The following is a 24,379-nucleotide window of genomic DNA, read 5'->3' on the forward strand; positions in this document are numbered from 1 at the left end:
TAAAAATCTATTTTAAAAAAGTAACCTCGAATATTAAGTGATTTTGAAGTCGAAAATCGAACATAGTACCCAATTAAAATTTTAAATGAAAAAAGATTGTACGCATCAATTGAAGATTATCTGATTTAAAAATAATTGTTTTAAAAGAACAAACTCGAAAATTTCAATGTGAAAGAATTTTAGCGGCTATAGTAATGCTTTGCTAACATTTTTAATATAAGCTGAGTACTATGTTCAGTTTTCAAGCTGATAACCAGCTTGTTTTCACGGTTACTTTTTTTAATTTAGCAATATAAAATTAATTTAGCAATATAAAATTAATTTAGCAATATAAAATTAATTTAGCAATATAAAATTATTTGCAATCAATTCCTTGGATTATTTGGCAAGACTCGATCAAAATATAGTCGTCTTCATAAATATATTTGTACTTTTAATTTAGTGTTTTGGTGAAAAAACCGAACATAGTACTCACCTATAGATCCCTTATGCTTAGTACTAAGTTCGTTTCTGCGAAAAACGAATATCTTCATCTATCTCCGTAAATAGGGCATCAAACTTAGGTATGTTAACATATTTATGCGAAATAATATGCCTGCCTATTTTTTCGTGCGAAAATCCAGGGTTGTATAAATATGTGTTTAAAAATAATCAAAACAAAGATTTCGCATTTATTTCGCGCCAACGTTTTTTTATATGGAGAATAACAGTTTTTCCTGCGAAAACATGATCTTAGTACTAGGCTTTAAGAATAATTGTGCAAACATGCAAAAACCGAACTTGGTACAGTCTATATATGATACACACTTTTTAGTATTTTCGTTATATAAAATCCTATACTTTGAACGCCCCATACTAGTTATAACAAATACCTCGATGACTAAATAATAATGATTCACAATAAGCCCAATTACTCTGTACTCGTTATCCAAACACCCGATAATTACGCAGCGCTAAGCAAGAGTAATCAGTGCTACCAACATGAATTTTTCTTTTCTTTTTTAGCTCCATAAAGAGTGTCCACAAATTTTTTAAATTCTAAAAAAAAGTAAGTTTCCCTTGAATTGAAATCAAACAATGTGTTCGGCAAAAGAGTTTGTTGTCAAAACTAACCAAAAACTATTAATTGCAGTTGAACACAATGGAGAACGACGCCGGTGAGAATGTTGATTTGTACGTGCCCCGCAAATGGTAAGTAACACGTGTTTTTAGTCATTTGTTGGCTACTTCTAAAAAATGTGCCAGCAATTTTGTCTTGGAATTCTTATGAATAATCCGTTTATTTTTATTATAGCTCTGCCTCCAACAGAATAATCCACGCTAAGGATCATGCATCCGTACAAATCAACATTGTCGATGTTGATCCAGAAACTGGTCGCATGACCGATGGCTCCAAGACTTATGCTATTTGCGGTGAAATCCGTCGTATGGGTGAATCCGACGATTGCATTGTTCGTCTTGCCAAGAAGGACGGTTTGATCACCAAGTAAGATGTGATTTGGATTTAGCTGATGTGCTTGCTTAATTACACCATTTCTTGTTTTTGTTTTTCAGAAATTTCTAAGATGTGTGTAAATAAAGCCGACGTTTTATAGTAAACAAAATTTAATATATATTGTTTTTACTAAACAGTTGGGAATTGAAAAAAAAAACAATTGCGGGGTGATTTACCGAGTATTGATAAATGAATAAAGCTATACTCTTAAAAATGTTTCGAAAATATATTCTCTATATTTTGCCTAAATTGCAATTTTCACAAGTTCCTACATATATACCATCACGAGATAGAAAACTGCAATTGTTTAAAGTTTAGAATTAATAATTTTGAAACATCAGTTTATGGGGCATTTCTGACACTTCATAATTTTCGTCTTGTTTTATAAAATTTTCATAGGTAAATTATAAAGAAATATCAATTTAAACGGTACAGACCTTGTACCAGATTTATTTTCCAAGCATATAACATGAAACATTTAAAATTTTCCTTGCATTTTAGTAAAGTGGGTAATAGTATAAGTACATCTCTTATAAGGAAAAAGACGTACATAAGATTGTTTATTAAAACGCCAAGCCTTCTTAATAGAGAAATGTTTCGTGGCAAAAACATTGACATTCACGCCACATGGAAATATAAATCTGTAAGTGGTTATGCTGCGATAATAATTCGGTGTTCTTTTTGCAACAATCACACGATTATGTATTTTTAATAATTTCGGTAATAAGTACAATAAAATGAATCTGAAGATAAGAGGAAACATATATCGGACACTATATGTAAGCCATGCAACATTCAAATATCTAATACGCGATAAAATCTGCAACATTGAAAACATTTAACTCCTGCTGAACATTTAAAGAAATATTAGTATGATCAAAGAATAACTAAGGAAACTTAGTAAATTTTGAAAAGTAAACCATTACAGTACCTGGTTTATAATAGTGTTTCTACTATCGGAACGCATCTATCATTTTCGTAGTAGTAACGGACTGAATCGAAGGCATTAGAGTGATTTAAACAGTCAAGCATGGAGACTCTATTTGTGTCAAGTTTATGCCATAATGATTCAGCGATATCAATCGCTGACGTACCACAATTGTGATCTCGATTTCTCATATCTGAATATTTTTTATATATTAGTCTTTCAAAGACTTTTGAAAAAAGTGCAGGATGTAATTAGATTTGCATTTTTCTGGCACTTTTGTATTAGAATGACATTGAAGCATTTCCAAATATTTGAGAAAGGCTTTGTTGTACGTTTCACGATTTATGTCATAGTATCCTATACTTTTGAAAAAGAATGGCACGGCACATTCACCATTTCTGGCAAATATCCCAAAATCTACATGTCAAATATCTGTATCTCTTTATAACTAATAAGAAAATAATTCAAAGCGAGAATTGTATGGTAGATGGCTATGAGTTTCCGCAAAATACAAACTTGGTACCGGCCTTTCATTAGAATTCTTAAAGACAATTAAATGCATTCAATTAATATTTTCAAGTGATAATATGAAATTACTATCTGCTTTTATGAGATAAAAATTGTTTGTAATCACTATCATAAATATAAAAATATCAATATTTTTTTTCATAAATTTATAACATTTGTAACATATTTTGAATAAAGCCCTTGACGTTTGAAATAAATGTCCCAATTTCATGTACACATAAGTGTTACAAAGTTGGAACAAAGGGTATCGAAAAAATACCATAATATACAACTGTGTAGCAGTATACCGATATTACCCAATCTCTTCCAGATACCAATCCATATTTCTCGGCATAAAATCCCTAAGCACAATTTTTCATAGATCGCTTACTCTTTGATTTTAAAACTTAACTTTGATCGAAATTCTTTGAAGAAGCTTTCGTTGTTTTCTTGAAGACAAATGTCAAATTAAACCAGAAAATATTAACTCAAACATCATATCTTTTACGATATCCCCAATTATTTTACATCTAGAAATCCCCATCATTTATAAAGGCTGGCAACATTAGTAATTGAGACAATTGTCAAACAACACTTGCCTAAATCTGTGTATTGGAAAAAGAAAAAGTAATTAAATAATACGAAAAATATAAAAGTGGCGAATCTATGAGCTAAAAACGCTAAGCACCCCTATCGGGCGTGAGTGAATATAAAAATTTTAAATAATATAAATTTATATTCCCTAAATAATTAAAACAAAGAAAACTTGGATAACGTAGCAATGACATATTTTCCAATCATTGGTTAAAATTACTGTCCAAGTCCATAATTGCATGAGTGGTGGTCCATAACAAAGGCCCATCAAAAGGCTTGCAACAAATAATTAAAGTGATAAAGAATAAATTGTTTTACAAGTGTCCATGTATATATTCCCCACATTTTTATTTTAGTTACATTTCGTGCATAAAAGGTAAATATGAAACTGTTAAAAAAAGAACTTTTGCACTAACCAAAAGAAAATATACTTTGTATTATCTCTGCTTCATTTTTCATGCAGACGTAACAAATCTGTATTCGTCCTTGTGTTATTTGGATTGGTTCTTAAACCGTGTATCTATCTTTATTGCACTCGAAATCTGTGAATCATATGTGCATGTATTTTGGTCATAGAATGGATACTGCTCTGATCAATTGTCATTCATACCTACTTATTATGGTGTTACAGCTAAATGGGTACAATAGTGTATATTTGAAGGATACATTAAAAATTTTAAATAATTGTACTGTTTGTTAAGGGGTAGTACCAACCCTCCGACCCATTCTCAGAAAATGTGAAATATCTAAATTATACATTTGTCATCAAATGCAAAAAACAACATCCCAATGATAAAAAACTTAACAAACAATACCGTCACTCTATACCACACAAAGTTCATTGATAGGGATGCCAAATTCTGATTTTCTATTTATATGGCTAGTTTGCCACAAATGGCAAATTTGATATTCTCATAGAAATTCCTTGTGACGTAAACGCTCTCAAGCCAATCACTATTTCGTGAATTAATTGGCAAAGGAAGATGTAGGAATAAAGTAAAGATTTTAGTTTTGCAGAACACAAGCGTTGTGCTTTTCTCCTACAACCTTTTCCCTAACATATTCCCCACAAATCCATGTGCATGTTGTAGATCTATCATCCCTTCAAAGTACCTTATGCCGTGCTACTTTATTCAAACTTACAGTTTGTTTCTGCATGTCGTTCGAGCTAAATCGATCGACAGAAATGGGGAAAAACAGCTGAATTTATAACCAAAAGTCAGCTCTTTCTATGAACTTCAGTCGATCGATAGAGCTCGTTCGAAATACAGAAACAGGCTGTTACTGTTGGAGAAAATTTCCAGTTGATGCGATAAGACTCCGCTAAGAAATTTTCGTTAGAACATGGCGAAAGTGTGAATGACATTATCACAGTTTTGCATTGTATTTCTTATGGGAGCAAAATTTAAACTTATAATACGCCGCACGAAATTTTCTTTAGCAAATAAAACGAAGTATTTCTTATGGGTAGCGGCAATTTGTGCTAGCAGCGTATTGCAAGCTTCATGTAAGAAACTAAAGTAATCAATAACGATTAATCATGGAATTTCCTGCACATTTTAATTCGCTGAATCGACCTTTTCAATGCCTTGAAATAAGTAAAATAATTTGGCAGCCCTATTTTTATCGTTACGTTCGGTGCAAATGCACTTAAAATGTACTCCATAAACTAAAGCAGTCGAGTTCACAGACACTAGAATGTGCAAAAAAAAATTAGTTTGACGAGTCAAATACTTGTTTGCTTTTATTTATTATACGAAACAAGTGTGTTAACCATCTGCATTTATTCCAATTGCCATTTAGATATCCAAATTTTAAGGCATTTCAGTTGATAATTACCAATGCGCATCACCGTTTCGATTTGCAATATTGAGGTATTATGAACTCAAGCGAAAAACCAATCAATTGCTGCATTTATTTCAAAGGATATACTATGTAACAATTAAATTTCCATTAAAAAATCGCAGTGGTATTTTAAAATTCATATGAAGATATACTGCGGTTCATGGTGCCTAATCAGGCAGACTACTCTTAATTTTTTGATACATTTTCATACCAAGAATACAAAATATTTTACCTAAACTATCTTGGGAACCAAGACTTTTCATTCTATCTCAAGACCGGTAATATTTTTATTTTTGATTTTAACACGAATTTAGTACTGGCCTATGTACAATACGTGATGGATAAATGCACATCTTATATAGAAAAATAATACATACTATAGTAAAAACATTATACCTTTATCTTATGAACAATAATAACCTTTGTTTTAGACTACAAGTGATTGGTTCATTGGTTTTTCATTTATTTTTCGTTTTGCTATAACTTCTAACGCAAATAACTACAATAATTATTTATTGTTGTTATATTTATTTCCTTTTGATAATATTGCAGTTTTCGGGATTAATCTTGGATATACGTCTCTTATGTGAATTAAAATAATTGCTCATGAACTTTTTTTGTGCAATGTTTGTAGTTGAATTTATCTTGCAATAGAATTGATAATGTGATACTAAAATGCATACAAATGTTGCTTCGACGCCAACAGAATACTAGTTAGTGAGTATATAAACTTTCTTCAACTGTTATTTTTCAAGTATAACTTTTCCAAATAACTCAATTCGCATGCTGTGTTACTCCACCAAATTCAAGAAATATGAATTTACTATTTATGAACTATTTATGAATTACTATATATGAATTTACTATTTACATGCATATTTGTTAAAATTTAATTTTTGAAGCTTTTTGTTGTCTTTTTTAATACTTTAGGTGGTCATTTTATCTAGATTAAAATGTGTTCTATAAAAAACAACTGTCACCTAAAATTTTTCTTTGATGGTTCACTTTGTCAGAATGAAGTTTAAAATGAAAACTCTTCATTTTTACAAAAACATGATCCGCTTATACCAATATAGCTACCATATTTGAAGTTTCATAATAGTATATATTTTAGTTTTTAGTTGATATCCTTATATTTAAGACTTATACAAATGGCCATTTAATTCTAAACAACTTTGAAAATGAAAAAGAATTGATAACATCAACATTCGTTTATTAATTTATTGCTTCACATGCAAAAAGATATAATTTTTAGATTTTAACATTATACTTTGTTACTAAACATAATCTCCAAACAAGATCGAGATTCACAAAATTCACAATGTCCAAAGAAACAGAAAAAGGAAAATTATGTCGGCATCATGTTAAATGTCGAACTTTCGGTATTAGACATTGATTATCTGTTAATATTTTCGATATATTATTGATTTAACTATTGGTCAAGGGCTTTGATGCATAGTGCAATGAAATACTGTATACAAATGCTTTAAATGATTTTTCATTAAGTTTATAAAAATTGAGAGAACTTTTTACACTGAATATCTCGAACGACGCTTAAATACCTCTTTCACTTTCATTTACGATTGCTAGTTGAATCTTTTCTGAATTGTTCTTCAACTGAGAAAACATTACATTAAAGAGACTTTTAATGGCAATTTCTACAAAGAGAGAGAGAGAGAGAGAGAGTTTGATTGTATGCGAGTGATTTTCTATCCACTTAGCTGTGGTTATCGTCCAGTGTATATTGAAAATATACAAATAGTCGAGCTGAGCGATTCAAAAGCAAAATATCAACGCACTAATCGCGATACTATTTTTACTGCAAAAACATATACACACATACTTTTCGAAATGCTATAATAGTAATAGCAGAAATTTCGATTTCAATAAAAGGAAATGTGAAATTTATTTAACAAAATGTAAAAGAAAACAAACAAAAAATTCAAACTACATCTAAATATGCATGTGGACGAATGAAAATGTGCGATGTACTTTGTGTTTTTGCATACCACTAACCCCGCGAAACCTTATACAATATTTTTGTCTTATTATCAACATCTTATCAATTTGTTTCTTTTGTAGAGAATAAAGTATATAACTTAATATTCTAAAGGCAAATTAAGTTTGTGTAAATTTTTAATCATGTGAATTAAAAATCTCACAAGAAAATATAATTAGAATATGGTGTCAACTTAATGTCCAAGTAAATAAATAACAGAATATTACTGGTACATATAGACTTCACGTACATACATATATTATTTTCATTGTTCAGATCCGTGCAGTGAAAATTCGTCAATTTGCTCTACCTCGTAATTTATTTGCATTTTAAGGAATAAATTAAAAAAGAAATAAATAAACAACGAAAAATATGTAAATGCCTATTACGGATATACGAGAAAATTGTGTTCAATTTGAAGATATTTAATATAAGATATTTAATATTGAAGATATTTAATATATATCGTAAAACGAAAAGGTGCAAAACAAAGGAATTTCCATAGTAAGTGCGGAATCCATCAATCAAAGATGAGGTAATAATCTACATTTAATGACAAACTATTTTTACTTTTGTAATTCGAAATTTAGACATGTAATTTTTCCGTATCAAACTAAAGAATTGGACTCAAAGGAGTACACAGAAAAAAATTGTTTCTAGTAGTAATGCTATTTGTATGTTAACTGTAACTGTAACTGTTTTAGGGTCTGATTGACTATGTTACAATCATACAGAAATAAAAAAAAAATAAAAAATTTCACGAAAAATTTTCCAATTAAAATTTTAATTGAGTTTAAAAAAATATTCAATTAAAATTTTAATTGAATCTACAAATTTTCATTTCTGTGATTGAAGACATTTCAATTAAAAAATTAATTGGATCAATTGATTTCGTGATTGAATCAGAATTTTGTGTATAAATTGGTTTTAAAAAAGATTCATTTGATTTGTCAGTTTTATAAAATTATATTCATTTATATAAATTACATGAAAGATCAAATATATAAACATACATTAAAATTATATATTTTACCAAAACCGTTTTTACTTTTATTAATTTGTATTAAGGATGTGCTGTACAATCATTAAACATTTTTCTATAAACAATATTAGTCTTTTTATGACCCCAACTAACAAAATAACACAAATCTCAAATGAATCGATATAACTAACGTACGTGTTGTTTATTTACATTTGTTTAGGCCCGTTTCCTTGTCTAATCAAATGAGATAAGCTCGGCTTTGAAACAAACCAGTGCTTCATTGCATTTTCGCAATATTGAATAGGAATATTTTTACAAAAGCAATTAATTCCTGTAATTTGTACATCTATACAAATTTTATTAACTGTTCCATATATACATACATACATACATTGGAATAAAAACGTTAGTAGAAACTGGAAAAATAAGAAAACAAGATGAAAATATTCAAAACCAAGATTCTATTGTATTGAATTAAGTTCTAAATAAATAGGTATTTTATTTAAAAAGCTAATGAAATTGTTGCTTCCATATTATTTGAAGTCTATTGTCGATCGATGGTTACTTACTTATCCACTTTTCCGCCAGCCATACAAGTTGAAGCAAATAAGAGATGAACATAAATTTATTTCTTATGCTAATCCAATTGTGTACATAACATAGTATGACATATTTACCAACCGGGTACAATTAAAAATGTTTGCTGGCTAGGTTCATTACAAATTATGCTGTAGGTAATGTGGTACTCAATACATCCTTGAGTAACTATTGGGACAATTTTACACATGTATATACAGATATGCTTGCTCCTACATATCCCATGAACGATTTTTTTCTTCTTCAAATAAAATGTAGCCTCTACACACACACTTGTCTATCAATTTTATTTAAATAACAATCTCATATAAATGTGTATCAATATCCTGCTATTAATTATTTTCTTCATTTCTCATTATTAGAAAAGAGACAAATTCTTTTAAAACTTTCAATACATATTTCATAATTATAATTCGTTTGCCATTTCTTTGTCCAATCCATGGGCCGTTCTAATTTTCATTGCTATGAAATTTTCATTATTTAGAACAAAAACATTTATTTGCTATTTCCTATAGAGGGACAGTCTCCTTTTCGGAATATGATAATACAAGTAACCGCGATAATGACAGCATATTATATTTATGTGCATATGTACACTCTGAACTGTACGTAAATAACAATAAATGTTTGAATGTATGCATATCGCGTACATTCGAACTTACTAGAGGGATGTGTAATAGAGTGGAGCATATTAAAACTAATTAAAAAACAATTATTTCATGTATAAATAATCATTTATGGGTTCGATTTCCATTGGGAGTTTGAGTTGTTTGAAACAAATAATAATAGAAAAGTTTTTTTATTTAGCATCTGCGTTCTTATATCTATCATAATTATAAGATGCATATTGTATATTAGATTTTCAAATTATGCATCAGCAGAGCCTACCCGTTTAGTTTTCAAGTCGTTTTTTGACTTGACGACGCATTAAGGTGAATTTATCTACTTCCAAGTACTGATTAAAAATAAAAATTTAGATGATGAGTTTTTAAATATCTTGATTCACACGTGTTTCTAGGAATAATTTATTAAACTATAAGACGAATCCGATATCCGACCTACAACAATTTCAAATCTTCTCCAATGAATATTGAATCGAGGGGATTTGTGTAAAAGGGACACCAATTACAATGCGTGGAAATGTAAGAAGAAAATTCTGTTACAAAACCCAATTTGTCGCAATATGAACTTGAATAAATATTCGATCTTAAATTGATTTTTTAATAGGGCCCCATTCTATTGTTTTAATAAAAGTGCTAAATACATTGAATGGGGAATACTGTAAAGCGTACTGTGTTTTTATCAATATCAATTGTCATGCATAGCTTACTTAATTTCCATTGATTATAAATGAGAAACTCTTGCTTATTATTTAGTCATCGAAGAATTAAAATTGATGTACAACATTGAAATGTGTGTGACTGTTTAGGAGTATTGACACTTGCTAAAAAATATTGTATGCATTTATGGTGCCCGCAGGCATCATAGGACTCTATTGAAATGGTATTCGTGGCAATTTTTTCAGCCTTTCAAATGTTTATTAATCTAAATTGTATTGGAACACGCGACTCTTATTATGGATATCAAAATTATTTTAGCAAAGAGTGCATATGTTTTGCTATAAATAATGCCACTGATCCTTGGGATTCCCAAAAATGGTGATGAATGTGTACCATAAAGAATGAAAAGATAAACAACTCAACAGTAATTGCTAAGTGTGTCCCCCAATTATCGATAGTCGTTATCGAAAATCTCTTTTTGTTACTAACGAAATTTTCTTCTTATTTTGTCCTTTGTTAAATATTTTTGAGGTATTCATCACTCATAAAATATGCCCATTGATATTCTAATGTTTGCAATAATTTGGCATATATATTTTTCATTTGGAATCCAGCAGATAAAGTATTAAATTGTTTAATAATTAAATTAAAAAGGAGTTTTTACATGTATGTTAATATTTTTATTTGAAAATATTTAATGCCTTAGCTTGCTGTATAAATAGTTTTTTTTTTTGCTACTATTGTTCTATTTACATCGATTGTAGTTCTATTTGTTTTTATTTATTAATTTTTTATTTATTTTATTTATATTTATTGTAAAAATAACCAAGCCTTTAGGCCAATATAAATAATAATTTAACTCTTTCCATTTTAATAACATTCACTCAATACAAATTATCTTGCATTTGCATTTCAGCTAATATTTTAAAAGCCTCCTTATGTTACCGAGCTTTCATAACTTAATGAGGTGCTCTTCGAGCGTTCTACAGCAAGCTACTGCTGCTACAACAGGCAGTGGGGTACCACAGCCATTTACAAGCAAACATGACGACCTAAATTCTGCTACTTGTTCGGGGCGAGGTGATTGCCTGAATGGAACATGTCTATGCGAAATTCGATATGCCGGCGATGAATGTAGCGCATTCAATTTGCCCTACTATGCCGGTATATCAGGGGTATTTTACTTTGTGGCATTGGTGTCGGTTATACAATTGTTTATATGCATAGTGGCTGAATATCAAAGACTGAAGCAGCCATCAATATTAAGGGCTTGCCGTATAACCACTCAAAAGATGTTGTATTTCATGGTATTTATAGCTGCATCATTACGAGGGGCCTATTTTACAACTCCGGTATGTAATACAATCTATTTGTTATTATGAGTTTGTTAAATCATATTTTCTATTTATTATTTTTTTAGTTGGACTTACAACCCCAATGGGCAGTGACACTTATGTCCGCATATTATCCATTGCTGATGTCCTGCGCTTCTTTGATTGTCTGCATGTGGGCTGAGGTAAGTTTCTCCTATGTATATTATAATTGCATGTATATTCTTTATTAGGTATTGGTTTAATTTTCTTTTCGTTGTTGTCTGTTTGCTAATGAATTTCTTATTTATATTGACATACAACAAACAACCCTCTCAGTGACATTGGTAATTTATTAAAAATATCCTGTATTCTTATATAATAGGCTAAAACTGAGGAGTTTTGAAAATATCAATAAAAATAACTTTTAGGGTATTAAACACTCGAGAAGAGAATCTTCTCTTCTGATATATGCAATATCAGTTTTTACCATCGGATAGAGGACTAAAAGATCTACATATAACTCTGGGTGCCTATCTTTTACCATTTGGCCATAGAGAATGCATTTCATTCTGTTTCTTATATCTTGCAACACTGTCATTCAACAGATTTTTCCTAAATGGTTATCAATCTTTCACATTTTATATATTATGATAATTTCTATGAATATACAACTCGTTTTTTCACTTATGTGTATGCTTCCCCATATTTCCCTCGCATAGCATATTTTACTTATTCTTAATATTTAAACCATTTCATTTCAGATATTTCATCTACGAGATATTCGCTGGGAGAAGTCGCAGTTCCTATCCAAAAGCTTTTTAGGGTTTATTGCCTTTAATTTCCTTCTCTATAGTCTGTTTGGTGTGGAAGTATTCTCGTCACTGATCAATTCGAAACGTCAAACTTATGCCCATATATTCAACGGTTGCTATGCAGTTCTCTTACTGGTGGTCGTCGTGTTTTTTCTTATATATGGCGTAGAAGTCTTTTTCAAATTACGCGGTGGTTTTGTATATGATCAAACGGGAAAAATACTTGGTCCCAGTGAAGCTATAGTCAATGCCAGTCAATTGCACCAATCCCGTTTGGGATTACTCTCGCAGGCCATTATGTTGATAGTGATTGTTGGATTTTTAACATCTGAAACTTTGGGTGATTTCTGGAAAACAAAGTAAGTTGAATTGTTTGCAGAGAATGTGTAGCAGCTACATTAATAACTTTGTGTTTCTTTTTATTTATTAGAGTACCAGTTTATTCACGAAATTGGCATGATATAGTTTTCCGTATTGTAGAAATAGGTGTTGCTCTATGGTTCCCTTGTTGTTTGTGGAATTCAATGGCCCCCGAACAATTATGGATTTTGAATCCTCGCAAATTAATATCTCGCCAAATCGACCCATCGATACCGACTATGTCAGCCGAAACGAAAACCCTATCGCCCGAGGAAGGCCAATCTTTTTTGAGTAAGAAGGACTGTTGGATATGTTATGACAGTGATAAGCCTGAACCACTTATACAACCATGTCGTTGTACCGGGGATGTTTCTTCAGTACATCATGAATGCCTAAAACGTTGGTTAGTAGAAAGTTGTAGTACCTCCGAAGCTCAGTTGTCCTGCAAAGTATGCGGCTTTCCCTACGAAATAGAAAAAACCAAGAAGTATGTATTATTTTAGCAAATGATAATTGTAATGATGGTCATTTGATTTTGTACATTTTTTATAGACTTGACTGGGAGAAAGGATTTACTATACAGCACTGGTCCAAAACAGTTATTCTTATTACCCTTATGTGTATCGCAGGTGCCTCCGCATGGGTGGTTATTCAATTGTACGTAGACCCCTTGATACGTGTTATGACAGTTGGCATTGCCGTACTAATTGGCTATGTGTGCATTAAATGTTTGGGCGAAAACACTGTGGTAGCTTATCAAAAGGCAAAAGTAAGCAGCATCAATATTGTCACAAAATCTGAAATGGAGAAGTTACATACTATCTGTGAGGATGTAAGCGCAGATTCTGCAAGCTCTTCGTAAACATACTGTGAAGTTCATCCGTCATCTGTGTCTGCAATAAATCGCCATTTTACGTCTTCTTTATAAATATTTTTTTTTACAAATTTTTGTGTATTCTTTCATAGTAACCAAACATCACAAGCTATATTCAATCTTACTAATACATTAATCAAAGAATTTTGATTTATTATCTATTGTTTTTTAATACTTGTTTAATATGATAATATTTTTATAACGAAAATGAACAAACAATGATGCACATTTGTTGTAGAATACATAAATTGCTCAATTGGAGTAATGTGCTCTTTCTTTATATGTATGTAGATGTAGGTCTCCCTATTTGCCTAGGACTAAGATATCCAATGAACAAATCTTCCTTCTCTAAATTATATGTATTCCCCTTACGAAGAAGAAAAAAGAAGTACGGGGCAAATGATCACACTTCATGTATTTCACAGACCCATCAATCAATCATCATCAATATCACTTAAAAAGAGATTACAAATCAAAGAATGCAATTATTACTTAACTTTCAAAGCTTTCAGTTTCTGTCACTTATATCTGAACTATATGCAATCAAAACAGCATAACTTGAAAAGAGAAAAAAAAAAACATATGTATCCATTGCAAAGCCATAAGCTTGCAGTAGAGTTGAAGAGTAGATTAGTTTTAAGAACATACAATAAGATAATTGCTACGATTGATTTCATATTTGTTATGCAAACTTAATTTTTAGATCTTTCCTTTCTCTTATAATTTATTCATGTAACCTTCACCCAAAAAACAGAACGAATATAATAATAGACTTATTTAAACAGTAAAGTATTTTTATAAGCCATATTCTATATTGGTAATATTCGTAAATGCGCATTCATTGTAGTGTGTGATCATCTACAAAATTCTGTACAAGGCGCCAAACATTTCCCTTTAGTTTTAACATGAGAAAAACATAAATTATTGTGATACAAAATTAAAAATAAAACTTTAAACCAAGCAAAGTTGTTTCATTTATAATCGCAAATTGCATATTGATTAAATCTGTAGGTGTGGGATTTTTTTTCGCTTCTTTAGCAAACATATAGAATTGGCAGCCAAAAAGGACGGGACAGATTTTGAAGGCATTGACTGGCAAACATAGGAGCAAATACAAGGAGACATCCTGATAACGGCCTATGTGGCCGAGTTTTGATTTTTATTATATTCTGGATCGATTGAAGCCATTTTTATCTAGTTATGTCGATATAAACATATATATTTAAATGTGCTCCTAAACTTTAGATTTCGCTCAAGAAATAAATTTGGCAGATCGGTGTATATTTTTTATTTTATTTTTTGAACCGTGTTGGCGTTTTTATCAATATATGAACCGAGTGAACCATATTTGTCATGTCTTTGTAGACCCAAAATAACAACACGATTTCAAATTTCCGCCAAATCGAATGAATAATGATACTCCAAAGATAAAATCTGGAAATAGTTCAATATGGGAGTCCTAAATAACATCTCAGGCAAACAATGAATATTTGGAGGCAGTTTCAAGATGCAGAGCAGCTAATTTGGAATGCTTAAATGGTGCTACATTTTGACCAAATTGGACCAAAAATACGACTCCTAAGCCTTTAAGAAGTCGAATCTGGAGATCGGTCAGAGTACCTAGAATTCAGTACAGTTGAAATAAAAAACAAATTAAATTCAGGTGTTTTTGACTTTAAAACTATTCAAGCCAAGGTTTATTTTATTTAAAATTTAAAACTAGTATATTACACGTATGTAATAAAGTGGCATACATAGAGTCGTTTTCCTGAAACAAATTGAATTTTGTAATGCAGTTGCAAAAACATACATGTATCTTATCCATTAAAAAATTATTTCGAAAATCCATTAGATTATTTATTACATTATCTTACATATAATTTGCAATAATTATAGTATGTGAATTACATGAACCAAAAAATATTTATTGATACAGCACATACAATATTGTGTTGATACCATAGAACGCCATCTCCATTGACTAACAATTTATATATTGACTACATTTATTATGTATCTTTATTAAATACGAAATCGTACTTGAATAGATTGTATTTCATTAATTCTATATTCTACTTTCTATAAGTATACGATTATTATTCCTATATTAAAAACAAGCGTAACAAAAAGTTCAAACAGGGAAAAAAACAAAAGCTAAAGAAAACAATGCAATTTTTAATTTCAATATATTTCATAAAATGGTTAAAATTTCTTTTTGGTGATAAAAAAAAACGATATTTCGCCTGTGGGAAATGTTGTAAAATAAATATAACTATTTGATGACTGTAGGTTTTCATTTTTCGAACAATATTTATGTGAACACTGCAGAACGTTTATCTCGGTTTTTGCCCCGACTTATAGTGCGTGCTTTAAATGCTGCAGCATTTACCAAATGCTAAAGAAAACAAAAATTATGAAACAATTTTCAATGTGAATTTTTTCAACTTACTCTTTCCAATTTTGAGGCTTTCATTTTAGTAACACCATTTGCTGTGTCGACCTTAGTTCCAAGTCCAAAAATATCACGTATGAAGTCGTTTTCTTGCAGTTGTGAGGTCATTCCAGGGCCCATTATTACACATAATGCCGAATATTGATGATGAACGGCCCATGAATCCAAAACGAGTGATTCTCCCCCAAATCGTATGGTAATTTCGGGAGAAATATCCTCCTACAAAAACAAGGAAATATTTTAAATATATATATAAAACAAGATGCAATATCGGGACATATATTTATATTAGGGCTATATTATTTATGAAAAAGTAGATTAGGTTAGGTGGCAGCCCGATGTATCAGGCTCACTTAGACTATTCAGTCCATTGTGATACCACATTGGTGAACTTCTATCTTATCACTGAGTGCTGCCCGATTCCATGTTAAGCTCAATGACAAGGGACCTCCTTTTTATAGCCGAGTCCGAACGGCGTTCCACATTGCAGTGAAACCACTTAGAGAAGCTTTGAAACCCTCAGAAATGTCACCAGCATTACTGAGGTGGGATAATCCAGTGCTGAAAAACTTTTTGGTGTTCGGTCGGAACAGGAATCGAACCCACGACCTTGTGTATGCAAGGCGGGCATGCTAACCATTGCACCACGGTGGCTCCCTATAAAAAAGTAAATTCCAAACAAATTCCTACTAAAAACGAAGTGTGTCACAGTTTCTTTAACAACGTAAAGTGTTATCACTTTGCAATAAATTATGCCTAATTATATTCTTTGCTTAGTTCAAGAATGTAGCTATGTGAAACCATTTAGCGATGATTCGAAGCACTCAAACCCGACACCAGCATTGCTTAGAGAATATATTTATCTGTTGAATGATGTTAAGTGCTGAATGACTTGTTTATACTATTTCCTTCAGCTGGTACTGAGATAGAACCTAAGACGATATGCATGCAAGGTATTATGCTAACACACAAAAAAAAAATTTTCTGATTCAATCACGAAATTAATTGATCCAATTAATTTTTTAATTGAAATGTCTTCAATCACAGAAATGATAGTATCAATTAAAAAATTAATTGAAGGTCAATTAAAAAATTAATTGATCCAATTAAAAAATTAATTGATACTATTAATTTTGTGATTGATTTTTGTTTCAATTAAAAAATTTGTTGATTCAATTAAATTTTTAATTGAATATTTTTTAAAACTCAATTAAAATTTTAATTGGAAAAAATTTCGTGAAATTTTTTTCTGTGAACCATTGCCATAATGATCTCTCTCTGTATTATGTTGCTGCCTTAGATTTTCTAATATATAAAGTGTAGGGTATAAAATTTTCCCGTTTGTTGCAAGCCCACTAGATCATTTAAGTTCAAAACTAATTATTATATATGTGGAGACGGCCTTCGAATTTTAGCTATATGAATTGTTAGTTTTAGAACTACAGTCGCATACAATCGATTCAAATACAGTCGAACTCCGATATAGTTAACTATTAAGCACACTCCTTTTTCATTCCCATTTTCTTTTATTTTGGACTCTGAGTGGTATGATTTAAACAAAAAAGCAGTTATTCTAAAGAAAGTGGAAGGCGAGCAATTGAGCATTAAATGGAACAACTATTTTTAGGTAACGTGAGGCTTTCTTGGGGAAAAATTAAAGTGTAACACAAATTAATGTGCCTTGTAATTTTAAATAAAAATTGTGAAATAATATATAGTTTCTGAATAATAAAACAATTTTGTGATCCCGTATATGACATTTTTTGTAATTCATAGCATACCTCCAAATAACGAAGAACATCTCTAAATGTAGCTCTTTGAGTTTTGCGATCTCGTTTAGCGCGATATTTATGAGAATCTGTTGCTAGCTGTTTAACAGAATCTATCAATTCATTTAAGTACTCTTCCAAAAAGTCTTCATCATGGGCACGACCGCATTCCAATATAAGGGCTAATGTTTCACCTGCAGCAATACGCAATTCCAAATGGGGTGATTGCAACAAACCCATAAGTTTTTTGAATGATCTTCAAAAAAAAAGGAAAATTTATAAATTAACAAAATAAAATTACTTATTTAAAAACAAAAACTTACGGCAGCATGGATTGTCCTCCTGTCATCCAAGAAACAAAATCACCAGATGGTATCATAGTTAGTAATAAACCCCATGCAGATAATGCTTCAGCATGTAAATTTCCTGCATCGGCATTAACGGATATAGGAGATTTGTCATCACCTTTTAGATAGCTGGCGCAGAAAATGGCTTCCAAAAACTGCATTAAAGTAACCACCTCACCAATATCGTCACCGCCAAAAAAGTTTAATAAGCCTAAAGCAGTGCAACATTTGGCACGAGCATCATACGAAACCGATTTATCTTGAACGGTTGTGAGCAAAAATTGATTTAATGCTTTAGAAATTCCATCGTCTCCACCCAATTGTAGCACGAGCAAAGGGGCCAACCGGGCTCCCCAAACTTGTTCGGGACCCTTACCACGTCTGATACTCTTTTCAATACAATCAATCAATGTCACCTTGCGATCGTCAACAAAATCAGGCATATATCGATGCATTAATATTTCACATATGCTCTGCAAAGCCAAGACACGGGTTTGTGCTGATTTCTCTGTAGCGTTTTCTAAAGCTTGCATAAATTTCTCTTCATATCGTTCATTGGATGTCATTTCGTCAGAATCGTTAACAGATGATGCTCCATTTTCCGACATATACGAAAACACCGACGCGTTGTCATTGAAAGACTCATCTTCGGAATTGGAATCGCCTTGGCGTCCTGAAATACGAAAACATATTTTTAATTTTTATAAAAAATAATTTTTTAATATTTTGCCCAGATTTTAATTATTGAAATTTAGAACTAGGATATACCAGAAAATGTGACAAAGGGAACGACTCGAAATCGAACACTAATTTTGTATATAGGATAAATTATACATTATATATTCTAATAAGTTATTATTATTAATGTAATAATACTACTTTTTTTTCGACATTTACTTCCTCTCTTATACTTATCTAAGTTTAACAACATATTAAAATAGAGCATGCTCGTTTTGTATACATACAAGCGATCGTGAGAGGTTTTACTTTACTATTGGGGTTTTTGTTTGTTTTTATTATTTTAAGACATTTCAAGGTTATCAGCAACAAGTCTGATCGTCGATACAAAGCATTAGAGTAAATACAAAGACATATATGATTAACCAGCACAAAAACGATGACGAAGTCACTGTTTTACACACAAATCTAAAGGCGTATTAAAACAATATTAGACAAGAATTTGTTTACATGTATATACAACGTACCATATAAAAGTATTTATTAAATGTATTGGTACAAATAATATATATAGTGCCATAAAATAAAATGTCGGAACAAAAATAAATGTGTGTACGTTCCTTTGTTGCATTTCTTGTTTATATAGATGATATTTGGTTATTGTCTAAGTTGTGTATTTATTTCGTCCAATAATTGTTTGAAAATTCTTAGGACATCTGTAAAAATTGTTCAGTATATATGTATATATAATTGCACAATACAGAAAGATATTGTAGACACTATTAAAAGCCTTGAAAATAACTCTTACTAGCCGAGATAACAAAAAAAAAAATAAAAAGATTATTCGATATTTCAAATAAAAAAAGGAAAGATAAAAGTCACACACTATTTCAAATTGTCCTAATTCTGTACATATTTCCGGTACAATATAAAGAACTGCCGAAAGTCTCCAGCGTTCACGATTCCGCCGCTTCCAACCACAGGCGCCATATATCGTAAGGATAACGTACAAACCATAACCCATGGCAGGGTTAAGGCAGAGGATTGAAAGCAACTACAGATGGAAGTACTCATCATCTAAACGCAATACAAACATTTTTAAAAATTCTACTCATTCAATACTATTAACCTTCGTAGCAAAGTTTGTGATCCATCAAAATACAGGATCGACAAATGTGTCCACATCCTCTGGGAACGAGTCACAAATATTAAATCTTATATCAACAGCTCTTAACCAGAAAATCGCATGTGTGTATTTTAGATAGGGTCACGGCCTAAAGGAAAAAAAGTTGATTCGGTCACCTTCCATTTTTGTAGCATATTCGAAGACAATTTCAGAACACCAAAACTTTTTTTCCGTGCACCCTACGATTCGCTACATGATTTTTTAAGTCTGTCCGTATTTTTTGTGAGAGAAGGCTGTTGATAGTATTTGAAAAAAGTGAAAACAACAGCCTTTTCTCACAAAAATATGGACAGACTTAAAAAATCATGTAGCGAAAGTGATTGTTAGAATTTTAAAACAGTAGGCTCTCAAATTGTTCTAGCAAAAACACATGCACTTTGCATAACGCAGAAAATGCCGTAGTGCAAACAACGAGTATGTATACAAAAGTACCGTTAGAAATTTACAGATAAACAGGTTTTGTGTTCTAAATGCCTTATAAATTAATTTCGTAGATGTGAATAACGATGTGCATGTGGTTTCGATCGGACATCATGACACAACAGAAACTATTTGGTGGTGTGTAGGGTGACCTATTGACTTTTTAAAATCTCTGTAACTTTTTTGTTTATGAATATAAGTAAATACTTCAAAAGCAAAAGTTTCATATTTTGTTAAGATCTTTATAATGGTTATAAGAAATGGGCATCATAGGGGTATACGAAGCGAAATAAAAAAATTAAAAATCAAATTTGACGTCGGAGTCAAAAATGACCAATGCACGAAATATAGCGCCTGATCAACCACGAACAACGATATGCGTTTCTTTTCGATCGGACTTCAAATGATTGCACAGCACAATAAATTGTATTTCGGGGCGTCGTAGGGTGCACGAAAAAAAAGTTTTGGAGTTCTGAAATTGTCTTCGAATATGCTACAAAACTGGGGGGTGACCGCATCAACTCTTTTTCGTGACCCTATCTAGTGTATTTCCTCGGACTAGAGTTTATCAAATTAATAATACACCAGTCCAAGAAAGGATTCATCTTATCCCTCATTTAAGAAACAAGACTCATCTGAGATCTCATCCGCTCACATTAAAATCCTATAATCAACAAATTATTGGGGCAATATATTTACAAAACAAAAAAAAAAGAATTGGTCCCAAATATATTATTTAATCGAACAAAAACATTTAATTAATAAATATATGAGGCTAATATGAAGAAATTCTTTACCTTTCATATCTTATGTCAACAAATAGGACTTTTTGACAAAATGTTTAATTTTGTCAAAATTATGGTAGCATGAAAACTGATACCACTTCAAAAATTTATAACCCAAAAGGTACTGAATCTTTCGCGGGGCTACTACGCTACTGACCATAGAGAAAAAAGTACTACGTACTGTATTTTCCATCCCTGATCCCAATGAACACATGTTTGTTTTTTATTTCAATTACATGGATATATATTACCACGTCGTAATCTTAAGATTTGAATGATATAATTCCCTTGTTCACTTACCTTTGCCTCCTTTCTTATTGCGTTTAGGCATCTTGGATCTGAGTTTTTGTGGTCTACTCTGAATCGTTGAAATTTTAAGGGAATATACAGATGCCGCCGATGAAGAAATGTTGATGATGTGTGGCTATAAAAAAGCAGACTTGTGTCTTACTCTTGCCTCCCCCTGTATGAATTATCTGCTTTTTTCTTGTACGTTTGCGGAATCTGTTTTCACGAATTTAGATACGCAGGAAAGAATGAAACAACAAATTTCCTAGTCGTTCTTAAAGGCGCAAAAACGTGTAAGCCAAGGAAATGAAAATGACAGCAGAACACGAGGTAAATCAGAATTCAAAGCCTACTTTTTCACTGTATTAATTTGATGACTTTAGTATTTTATTGCGATTGTGTTTTGAATATTTTACTGGATAGCCAATTAAATAAAGTTCCAATTCTGGTCTCTGTTCTTGCTTTTCACGTAATCAAGACGTAGATATGCAAAACTTTTGATTTTTCCAATTTTTAAATGTTGAAAATTTTTTACTCAAATGCTGTTGTTTTTGCTTTTTATTTCTCTTGTATATCACTTGAACTTGGTGGAAAGGTCTTCTTTGTGAATTCTGTTTTTGTATTGGCTCTTCTTCTTTGATATCACTTGTTTTATATTCTTGCAAACTCGACAAAGTTATTTCGTGTATATGAATATTATTAATTATTGTTGTTGTTGAAGAAAATTTCATGATTAATAGCAAACAAGTATGCTTTAGTGTCTGGTGCTTTTTGGTTTCACAATGTTTCTCTCCGATTTTTTGTCTCTATTTTGTCACTTTCACACGAGCCACATTTAACTAATGTATCAATAAAAAGCTGGCCAACGCCATAAAATTAAATATTACTCATTGGCTAGCCTTGCAAAAAATCGATTGCATCAACTCAAAGAAAAATTGAAAACAAAGTTCTTGCTTGTTTTTCACAATTATAAAGGCTTTCGCTAAACACACGAACAACTTTCAATTTATGAAATTGTTAAGCTGCTATGCTAACTGATGGTGCTGCTACCTGAAGTATCGTATAATTGTGAAATATAATTCACATACACATGGAATGTTCGTTGCTTTTCCGCGAATGAAGGCCTGATTATACATACAAAAATGTAACGTAACGGCAACGTATGATTTTTTGACGATTAGCCTAATCGAAAAACATACCACATGATCGCTAAACTTGTTAACAAACTATTAATAGATGTTGCGAAAAGGTTACTTTTTGACATTTAAGCCTAGTACTAAGATCACGTTTTCGTGCTAAAAACTGTTATACTCCATACTAAAAACGTTAGCGCGGAATAAATGCGAAATCTTTGTTTTGAGTATTTTCAAACACATATTTATACAACCCTGGATTTTTCGCACGAAAAAATAGGCAGGCATATTATTTCGCATAAATAAGTTAACATCCCTGGGTTTGAACCCCTATTTACGGAGATAGATGAAGATATTCGTTTTTCGCAGAAACGAACTTAGTACTAAGCATTAAAATCAATTTTAACCGAAAACAGCACAATTATACTTTTTTATTAACGGCCACTTTCTTGTAGCTCCGTTAGGCTTTAACTGCCAGTTAACAGAAAGTAAATTGCAAATATCTTCTCTCCGGTTAACTTTAACTGAAAAATTTTCAGCAGTTAAGTTTCTAACTGGCATGTGGAATATATAGGCAAGATGACATATATGTCCATGGTACGGTTTAAAAGTTCGTTAGCTAACGGAGCACTAATGAGCTTTACAGACTATCAGTTATTCCGGATGGAATGTCGGTGGTTGTAAAGAATCTTACAGTGTGTCGGATCGGTACGACATGTCGGCGATGACTAAATAATCGGTAAATGTGTTATCGATCCCATAAACATGCAGCAGTATCGATTATGCCTTCGGACTTAACTGATAATGTGCACAATCCCTGCCAACATATTTTGAATTTGGGGGCGCTTCTGAGAATCCCCACTACGTCGAAAACAATCATATACGACATCAAAAACTCGTCGGAAAAGCGCCGTCACTATTGAGAAGTTGTACCACGCCAAGTTACTACGAAAAAGTTTCTCATCAGTGCAATTATTAGGTGCCTATTTAGATCAATTTCGAAGGACGCCAATAAGAACCCCTGCAAACTATCAGAAAAAGTGTATTTTAAGGTAATTGTAGAAGAATCATTGTGGTCAAGTAAAACACGATTGTGTAGATGTTTATTGATTTGATTAAACATTTATAATTTCTTATAAATATAACATTTTTCGGTTTATCTCATCACATTTAACATAATTTTTTGCATTAATAAAAGAATGATGTTGAGTTTTAAGTAGCAAGTTACATATTGCAGCGTCTATCAGCCAGTTTGTTTATTTTCGATGGAGACAGCGTGCCTGGAAAAATATTTGAAAAACGATCACTTTATTCTATTTGGAAAGTCCAAAATTGTTCACCATATACCTTACACAATTTTAAGCGTAATATCTATGTTTTCAGAACTTTATTTTCGTTTTTATTTAAATAAAATATAACAAGCTGGTTGCGCTTGGCGTTTCACAAAAAATAAAATGGCTCTTCTAACAGTAGTGATGGCAAAATACTTTCATGTACATTTTGTACTTTTTGATATGCTTCCCCCATCACAGTTCGCGATGGTTGTGGTGACATTTACGAGTCTGTGGTAGCGATGAGGATGAAATGGAACTTTGAAATGCTGGCGATGAGGATGAAATGAAACTTTGAAATGTTGGCAAGTTATATGCGAAATAATATGCCTGCCCATTTTTTCGTGCGAAAATTCCAGGATTTCGTATTTATTCCGAGCTAACGTTTTTTATATGGAGTATAA

The 24,379-nt window shown here is 31.4% G+C and overlaps 3 protein-coding genes across 7 annotated transcripts; 2 read left to right on the plus strand and 1 right to left on the minus strand.

Moving 5' to 3' along the window:
- The first annotated feature begins 912 nt into the window (after positions 1-912).
- RpS21 (ribosomal protein S21) lies at positions 913-1,604 on the plus strand. The gene is made up of 4 exons (XM_075293090.1): positions 913-1,048; positions 1,133-1,191; positions 1,295-1,486; positions 1,555-1,604. The coding sequence occupies exons 2-4, from the start codon at positions 1,142-1,144 to the stop codon at positions 1,562-1,564; spliced, it is 252 nt and encodes an 83-aa protein (XP_075149205.1). The 5' UTR covers positions 913-1,048; positions 1,133-1,141; the 3' UTR covers positions 1,565-1,604.
- Positions 1,605-3,564: 1,960 nt separating this feature from the next.
- Positions 3,565-14,551, plus strand: LOC142223236 (uncharacterized). 5 transcript variants are annotated; one of them, XM_075293093.1, is made up of 7 exons: positions 3,565-3,900; positions 5,922-6,086; positions 11,144-11,579; positions 11,648-11,743; positions 12,302-12,711; positions 12,783-13,199; positions 13,265-14,551. In XM_075293093.1, the coding sequence occupies exons 3-7, from the start codon at positions 11,166-11,168 to the stop codon at positions 13,572-13,574; spliced, it is 1,647 nt and encodes a 548-aa protein (XP_075149208.1). In that variant the 5' UTR covers positions 3,565-3,900; positions 5,922-6,086; positions 11,144-11,165; the 3' UTR covers positions 13,575-14,551. The 5 variants fall into 5 exon arrangements, with proteins under 5 accessions (XP_075149208.1, XP_075149206.1, XP_075149211.1 ...); XM_075293091.1 differs by lacking the exon at positions 5,922-6,086 and having other exon boundaries at positions 3,566-3,900; XM_075293096.1 differs by lacking the exons at positions 3,565-3,900; positions 5,922-6,086 and adding an exon at positions 7,133-7,288.
- A 1,202-nt stretch (positions 14,552-15,753) lies between these two features.
- Ifrd1 (Interferon-related developmental regulator 1) lies at positions 15,754-22,589 on the minus strand. The gene is made up of 5 exons (XM_075293097.1): positions 21,524-22,589; positions 18,131-18,827; positions 17,820-18,063; positions 16,036-16,257; positions 15,754-15,981 (listed from the first exon to the last, which is right to left on the minus strand). The coding sequence occupies exons 1-5, from the start codon at positions 21,552-21,554 to the stop codon at positions 15,898-15,900; spliced, it is 1,278 nt and encodes a 425-aa protein (XP_075149212.1). The 5' UTR covers positions 21,555-22,589; the 3' UTR covers positions 15,754-15,897.
- Between the last annotated feature and the right edge of the window lie 1,790 nt (positions 22,590-24,379).

Source organism: Haematobia irritans, chromosome 2, assembly GCF_050003625.1.
Source record: "Haematobia irritans isolate KBUSLIRL chromosome 2, ASM5000362v1, whole genome shotgun sequence".
NCBI classification, from domain to species: domain Eukaryota; kingdom Metazoa; phylum Arthropoda; class Insecta; order Diptera; family Muscidae; genus Haematobia; species Haematobia irritans.

Excerpts from the sequence above, each read along its gene's own strand:
- RpS21 (XM_075293090.1), top strand. The coding sequence starts at position 1,142 with ATGGAGAACGACGCCGGTGAGAATGTTGATTTGTACGTGCCCCGCAAA. Across the intron at positions 1,192-1,294 it reads TTGTACGTGCCCCGCAAATG|CTCTGCCTCCAACAGAATAA; the intron begins GTAAGTAACACG and ends TTTTTATTATAG.
- LOC142223236 (XM_075293093.1), top strand. The coding sequence starts at position 11,166 with ATGTTACCGAGCTTTCATAACTTAATGAGGTGCTCTTCGAGCGTTCTA. Across the intron at positions 12,712-12,782 it reads GGTGATTTCTGGAAAACAAA|AGTACCAGTTTATTCACGAA; the intron begins GTAAGTTGAATT and ends TTTATTTATTAG. Across the intron at positions 13,200-13,264 it reads GAAATAGAAAAAACCAAGAA|ACTTGACTGGGAGAAAGGAT; the intron begins GTATGTATTATT and ends CATTTTTTATAG.
- Ifrd1 (XM_075293097.1), bottom strand. The coding sequence starts at position 21,554 with ATGCCTAAACGCAATAAGAAAGGAGGCAAAG. Across the intron at positions 18,828-21,523 it reads CAATAAGAAAGGAGGCAAAG|GACGCCAAGGCGATTCCAAT; the intron begins GTAAGTGAACAA and ends TTCGTATTTCAG. Across the intron at positions 18,064-18,130 it reads GGAGGACAATCCATGCTGCC|ATCATTCAAAAAACTTATGG; the intron begins GTAAGTTTTTGT and ends TTTTTTTTGAAG.